At 34.8% G+C, this 7,414-nt stretch overlaps 1 protein-coding gene across 1 annotated transcript; it reads left to right on the forward strand.

Annotated features, from left to right (window-relative positions):
* Positions 1-3,535: 3,535 nt before the first annotated feature.
* Positions 3,536-6,989, forward strand: LOC126822329 (mammalian ependymin-related protein 1). The gene is made up of 6 exons (XM_050551146.2): positions 3,536-3,671; positions 4,181-4,215; positions 4,788-4,922; positions 5,313-5,493; positions 5,754-5,841; positions 6,861-6,989. Exons 1-6 carry the CDS (start codon positions 3,608-3,610, stop codon positions 6,928-6,930), a joined length of 573 nt encoding a protein of 190 aa, XP_050407103.1. The 5' UTR covers positions 3,536-3,607; the 3' UTR covers positions 6,931-6,989.
* The last annotated feature ends 425 nt before the right edge of the window (positions 6,990-7,414 follow it).

Genomic DNA, 7,414 nt, shown 5'->3' on the forward strand with positions numbered 1-7,414 from the left:
CGACGATTAAAGTGGCTGTATTAGTGTCACACTTATAAAAAGATATTTATATTCCAAATACATAATGGTAAAAAGTAACTAAAAATACTAACCCATGTGTATTCCACAACGGGAATATATTTATTTTTCTGTTTTTTGATGACTATTTTTTTCAAGATTTTTTTTTTTTTTTTTTTGCACTTTTTAAAAATATTAATCTAGAATCAATTCACAGCTTCATACCCCACCCTCGCTCACCCTTTCTAATATCTGTCCTTTGATTATACATTGTATTGACCACACAATGGTTTAAAGAACGGACTGAACAGTTTCTAATAGGATTCATCTTTAAATTAAATGCGGTATATTCACGTTCTACTACATATATATATAATGTTATCTATATAAGGCGGGAATTTTATTGGTATTTTCCTTTCATCTGAAGTCTCGGTGATCTATCTGGTCATTTCCCTTTATGAAAATTGTGATTACTTTTAGCCCCGTGTTTGTAGTTCACATAGAATATATACTTTGTTATACGAAATAACCTTAGTATACATAGCGCTGGTCAGATTCCTTTATTTATTGATAAATTGAAAACATATGGAGGAAGGACCACACCTTGAAGAATTCCACGCTGACAAACCAAACATATTCTACACAAATATGAAATTGTAATTTTTTGATAAAATGAATAACACATTGTACAATTTTCAAAACAGGTGAAAATAAAATAAAGAGAAAACAAAAGATATAAAAAAAATATTTTTTTCATTTATTCATAGTAAAGTGGTTTGTTTTTTCCCAACATGATAATAACAGCACGATGTGCGTTCATAAAGGATTGTAACAGTGTGTTACCTACTTAATATCTTCTCTGAACATAAGCATATTGACCCAGTTATTTAAACACATATGTTTTTTTGAATTACTTTGTGTTGTCATATTACAATTGGTGTTCAAATTCTTGTAACCCTTTCAGTCAACAAGTTATATTGACGTGATTCTACAAAACATTTATTACTAATATAGTGCGTTTTATGAAGTTGATTCAAATTTATATCTAGCGACTGGGCTCGTTCCATATGTGAACTCAAATTCGGTTAGATTTCACCATAGGCTTTATTCCCTAAATATTTTATAGAAGATCAGTCTAATCAAATATACCTAATCAAATGGACCGTGTCATTTTGTCCCGGCTAATTTCGATGCAATTATGTATATGTAACGGCACTATTAGAAATTCTCTGGAATGGTAGTTCTATTCGTGGTCATGAAATACAAGGAGATGTCGCTGAAAGGGGGTAGTTCCTCGTACAGATTCTACTGTACTCGTCATTATTTTCCTCTATACAAAACAATAGCGTCAACACTTATTTTTGAAAAGGTTGATACAATATGACAGTTGTATATTTTACTTTAAAATCGCATTAAACAATTCAAACTTCACTTTCAAAACTTCAATTACATCCAGCTGGTTTAGAAATACAGAGTACTATTGACAGAAGCTTGGTTTTTAGGGATCTTTTTATTTGGGTTCTATTTTTTCGGTGGGATGTTTGGGACTTTCTTGGGTTTTTTCAATACAGATGTATTGTCGATTTCGTTGCATTTCTATTGTGGAATTTGTTGGGTAACCAAAACCATAAAAAAACATATCTATTTGTACCGCGTTTAGCTCGTCACTAATGGAAATAGCACGTCTAAATATTCAATACAATGCCTCCTTTTTTTTATCTATATTAAATATATTTAGCCGGTTCAATAACCAGAAATTATTACTCCAAGGGACTTACCTCCCCTCACGCACAAAAACTCAAACCCGTAACAACTGCACTGCATGGTTTAACAATAAAGGGGAGATTACTCCATATTCTAACTAATCATGGTTCCATGAAGAAAACCTTTAATTATGCATTTGTATCAATATTTAATACGAAAATATGCAGTCGTCATCTATGTCCGTATGTCACATTTCCTTCAGAATTTAAAGATATGATTTTTTGATAAAGTTCTGATATTTTAATTTGATTTAAACATATTTTGTGGACACATCAATAGGGTCAGACACCAGATAAGCCTATTGAACAGACCAGAAATAATCTTTATCATTGCATGAACCGGGCTCATGGACGTCGTTTTCACGTTTTAAAATCCAAGAGTTTCTTGACTGCTTCTATGAATGTGGACAAGGACCCATTTTGGAACGCGCTAATCACTTGAGGGTTGTAACAGAATTTTATACGCCCGGCAAAAAAATATGTTTTCATTTTTCCATCAACCATGTCATAACCTTTCCACAAATTCTTTCGGGTGCTTTGGAGGTTAGCGTGTCACATTAAGCTTTGAATACCACATAAAAGATAATTGGTGAAATTTGTATCGTGGAATATTATTTAAAAACATTCTATGTTTGATCACGTGGCTAAGTGGGTAAGACGCTAGCTCGCTAGCCTGGAGGTCGGGTGTTCGATCCCTGCATTGGCCGAGAAAGTTCATCCAGATTTTCCGGCGTGGTTCCCCCTTGTCAGTGATGCAGGACGGAGGGCCTGACAAGGATAGCTGTCTAGTCCTTCGGATGAGACGAAAAACCGAGGTCCCGTGTATACATTGGAATGAACGTAAAAGATCCCTTGGCAGTTGGAATTCGATATAAGAGTAGGCGATAGTGCCGCTGCCCGTGCAAAATTTCCCTCATAGCACACTGTATGGCGTATGCCTGTCTTCATTAGCCCAGCATAGGAGCAGAACAGTAGGACGTTAAACCCCATTTCATTTCATTTTTGAAGGTGGATGTGACTATCAATTCAATTCAAAATGATGCACAGAACCTATGGGTCCAGTTCCCCCCCCCCCCCATTTCACCGAGTTTATTTACATCTTCTGCTCAAAAGTAAATTCTAGAATTCTAGAATAGGGTGTACTCTAAAATTCAAGAAAGACAAAATCCTTTCATTCACATGCCGATCAAACTGCAACCCTTTGCTAAATGTGTTAATCCGATTTTGTTATTTATCAAATGCCGAAAAAAAAGACACTGACATTAACTGCAGACTATTTAAAGCGAGGCACAGATATAGATTAGAAATGCATTGTTATCTTGAACACAGTAAATCTTAAAAACGTTAAAAAGTAGTCCACACACAAGCATTTATATCTGACATCTTAGGAAAGATGTTTCATTCGATGGAATGAAATTGGGTCTAACGCATCGATGTCGTTGTTTTCGATGTTTACCTACAGTGTAAGAAAGGAGAATTCTGTTCTGACAGTGACGTTTCCCTTTATTCTTCATTCCACACCAGTGCGTATATAGGTTAAATACGTTCACCTTAGCATTTTACTCTTTCCTTTGGCATATCATTATTTTTATAAACAATAATATATCTAATTTGTCTATCTCAATTCTCATAAGAATGTATTTTCTAGATTTATGCAACAAATAAACATAATATGTATATTACCAGCTGGAAGACCGTAGCTTTAAATATATATAATGCGTACTGTATGATTGTCTTCGTATCTCCAGGAATTAAACAGATGGTAACCACAAAGAATAAGGTCAAATATAGATAGTATATAAGACTATGACAATCTCAAACGTATTCAACGTGTGTTAGATCTCATCATGAAGCTGTTACTCCTCTGTTTGGCCGTGGCTTATGTCGCTGGTCAGGTCCCATTACCATGTGGTAAGAAACGTTTATGTATTTGATTTGTACTGCTGCATGAGGCCAATTATCATATTCTGAAATTATTATACGAATTGGGCGAAGTTTTGATTGATATTAATTCACACAAACGGCGACGTATTCCCTAAATATATGATTTGAGGCAGGAATTAGACATAGGTCGAAATGAATATGTGCATGATTGTTTAAAGGGAATTTCATTTAAGACGGGATCGAGTTTGTATCTTTGTAGTCTTAAGTTTGCCATATTTAAAGCGAAGTATTTTAAATGCACGGGTTGTATATCTTTTTGTTCAGTATTTCATGTTTAGGGGATGTTTGTTTTGGTATGGGGGGGAATATTTTTTGTATCCATGCTTATTATGTTCTACAAAAAACGCACCTTCTCGTAAACGATCGACAAAAAGTCATTACATTTTAAAAACGTAAATTCAGACAGATTTATTAATAAAAGAACTCTATTGCCAAAGTAACATTGCTTCTTTGACCTTCCTTTCTTTTTTTCACAGTTTCACCTCGACAGTTTGAAGGTCGATTTATGAGGGTTAGTATATTTTTACTGTTAAGATATGAACATGATCTCACAAGGGTATGCCCGACAGGTAAACGATGATATGTAGATGAATTAATTTGATGCAATAAATATAGCCTACCATTATAATTACCAGTATAAGCATACCGTCGCTTTTTGATTGAAAAATAAAAGTTGCTATGCATAATAAGGTTGATTTCAGATTAGTCAGCAGTAAATATTCGATATCACTGACAGTGATAATGTAGGTCGAGTTTATTGTCACCCTGGATTTTAACTTTTTTTTTCTGCTGCAAATTAAATTCTCGACATTTTTTTATAAAAATTACTAAGAATAAAAAATAAAGAAGTATACCTAGATATTGCCTTTTTAGTGTAAATGGATACATAAATAGTACGCGCGTACGTGCAGGCGTAAAATGAGTAAAGGGCTCTAATTCAGCTCGGACCACGTGTTATCGACGTCGTAAGATATGACATCATACGTAGAACTATACAGGGCGTGGCCTTAAAGGTCGATCAATTTGTCCAGTGGTAAAAAAATTGAGTAGTTTTATGTTGAAACCTTGTTTTATTTTTTTTAGTTCGACAGGGAAAGACAACTTCAGGAGTATGCCAAAATCAGTTATGATGAAGATCAGAGACGAGTTCGAGAAATCGAGGAGAGAGAAGAAGGATCAGAAAGAGAATACTTTGATAAACTTTACCTCCATAATATCGTAAGCTTAACATGTTTCATAATTTAATGTTCCAGAAAGTGATGTTTTCAAAAACTTTTTTTAAAAAATGAAATAGGAAGCTTTTTCTATTATGAAAAACACAACAACTATTAGCGATTTGAATACGTTGATTTCCAGTGGGAGGGGGGGGGGAGAGAAATTATATTAATTTGACTTTTATAAATTCAGCAAGTAAAGGAATCAACAATGCTCTTATTTTTAAACACTTAATCTTATTCTTGCTCATAAAACATCAAATTTATCACAATGGCGGTTATGGTTATAATTACTGTTCCAATTGTCAAAGAATTAACATCTTAAAACTTGATTAACCATGGCCAGATGTTGGCCGTTTCTGATAATTTAATTCTCTTTTTTTTCGTACCACAGGGTCTTGAATATCGTTTTAATCTGAAAACACGTCAATGTAACGCCACAGCTATTTCTCGTTCCTTTACTCCATTCGGTGTTCCAAATGGTGCCAACTTTTCAGGAATCGGTGTGTTGGGTGTTTCTGGAATACCTAATGAACACGTTAACGTCGAATTCTTCGAAGGAAGATATGAAAACAGTAAGTGTGATGTTTTATTTCACGAGGTAGATATTTATTATCTACTAAACTAAAAATATAATCTGATTATCGAACTAAATAATTTACTTAACTAAAAGTACAATCTGATTATCGAACTAAATGATCTACTTAACTAACAATATAATATATTTCTCGAAATAAATTGTCTATCAAACTAAAAATATAATCTGATTAACGAACCACATTATCTATTAAACTAAAATACAATCCCATGTATTTTCTCTTTAAATCAATTTCAGATCCTTACTTCATTGCTGTAACACAACCAGGATGCTTCCCTGTTCAGTTCGGTTATTACAGTGAACAAACTGGTTACGATCATAGAACGTAAGTAGACCATTTACGTTTCTCGAATTTTCACAGAAATCTAAATATAGCATCAACCGATCCATAAAATACGGTTTGGCGTCAAACCCCTGTTAACGTCTAAAGACATGCTTCAATCTCGTGTTCTGAATCAACCTGACCTTTCGTTTAATCAATGAAATTTTCGTAAAATGTAAAAACCAATATAGCATAGGGTGAAGATTAAGCTCGACAGAGTAAAAAGATAAGCATGACTTTTTGACACTCATTTACGACCATGTCATAATTACTACGTTCTCACTCGAGTGTCCGTGTGTTTGTATTTTTGTAAATAAATACTCGGCTGATGTAAAAACAAACCACCATCTTTCCACTTCCGGGTCATTTAGAAACATGGTGATGGAATCCCTAACTTGAACCATGTTAATTTCACCCTATCCGTAAGGCGGTCGAAGGTAGTGGGGGACGGGGAGGCTTTTTACACCGACGCGTCATTAGTATATACGTTTGGGTGGTTTTTGCTTTTCGAATTTTTATGATAGTTTGGATTGTTTGGTTATAAAATTTTAAATAAACGCACGAGAGTGACATATTAAAGCCGGCATTATCCTCTTACATCAGAGAATACAGTAACGGGATACTGGTGACTCAATCTGATTAAAACACAGATCTTATTTCGTTTCGTTTGTTATAGTTTTTAAAAAATATCGTTTTACTTTTCTTACCTACACTAAGATCTGAAAGAGTTCTTATACAACCCGCGTTCTGGATGATGTGAGGAATTAGCTAATGAAGCGGTCTGTTACGGTGAGGTTTTGGCTTAAGGTGCACGGAACTGTGGGTAACCCACTAGAAACATCAACATTGATTGGTTAATGGAATTTCTGACGTCATAGGGTCAAATCCGCTCGTATGACCTCAGACGTGACCTTCCACTACAACCGGTCAGTCTTCATGTAATAAAAGCCATCGAAAGTATAAAAAACGAAACGAAATGTAGATTGTTGGCGACTCACTGATCTGGTGTTATTTTATTTCAGTTTTATTGATGTTACTCTTGGTGTACCAGATCCTAACGTTTTCATCCCACCAAAGGAATGTATAGGATAGAAAAGCTGTATTAACTAGAATAAAAATAATACATTAATTAAACTATCTGTTATATTTCGTTCCCTTTCTACATTTGCTATTGTTGAGTTTCATTTTCATGATAATAAATACGATGTACAAAATAAGCTTGTATAATGCCAACTAAACACTTATTGTGGCCAATAAATGTTTATTTCCCAGTGGAATCTCTGTATATCTAGTCTATCTGGTCGGGGAATCAAAAGTAATTCAGGCGCCAGAACAACATCCCCGGTTTGAATCCCAGTGACGAAATGACTGAGCTAATGAAGACCGGCATACACCATGCAATGTGCCATGAGGAATCTTTTGCCCGGACAGCGGCGCTACGGCCCACTCTTATATCGAATTCCAAATGACAAGGGTTCTTTTACATGCACGCCAATGTGTACACGGGACCTCGGTTTTTTGTTCCACCCGAACGACTATACGTTGTCCCTCGCCAGGCCCTCCGTCAAGATGAAAT

This window comes from Patella vulgata, chromosome 5 (assembly GCF_932274485.2).
Source record: "Patella vulgata chromosome 5, xgPatVulg1.2, whole genome shotgun sequence".
Lineage (NCBI taxonomy): Eukaryota > Metazoa > Mollusca > Gastropoda > Patellidae > Patella > Patella vulgata.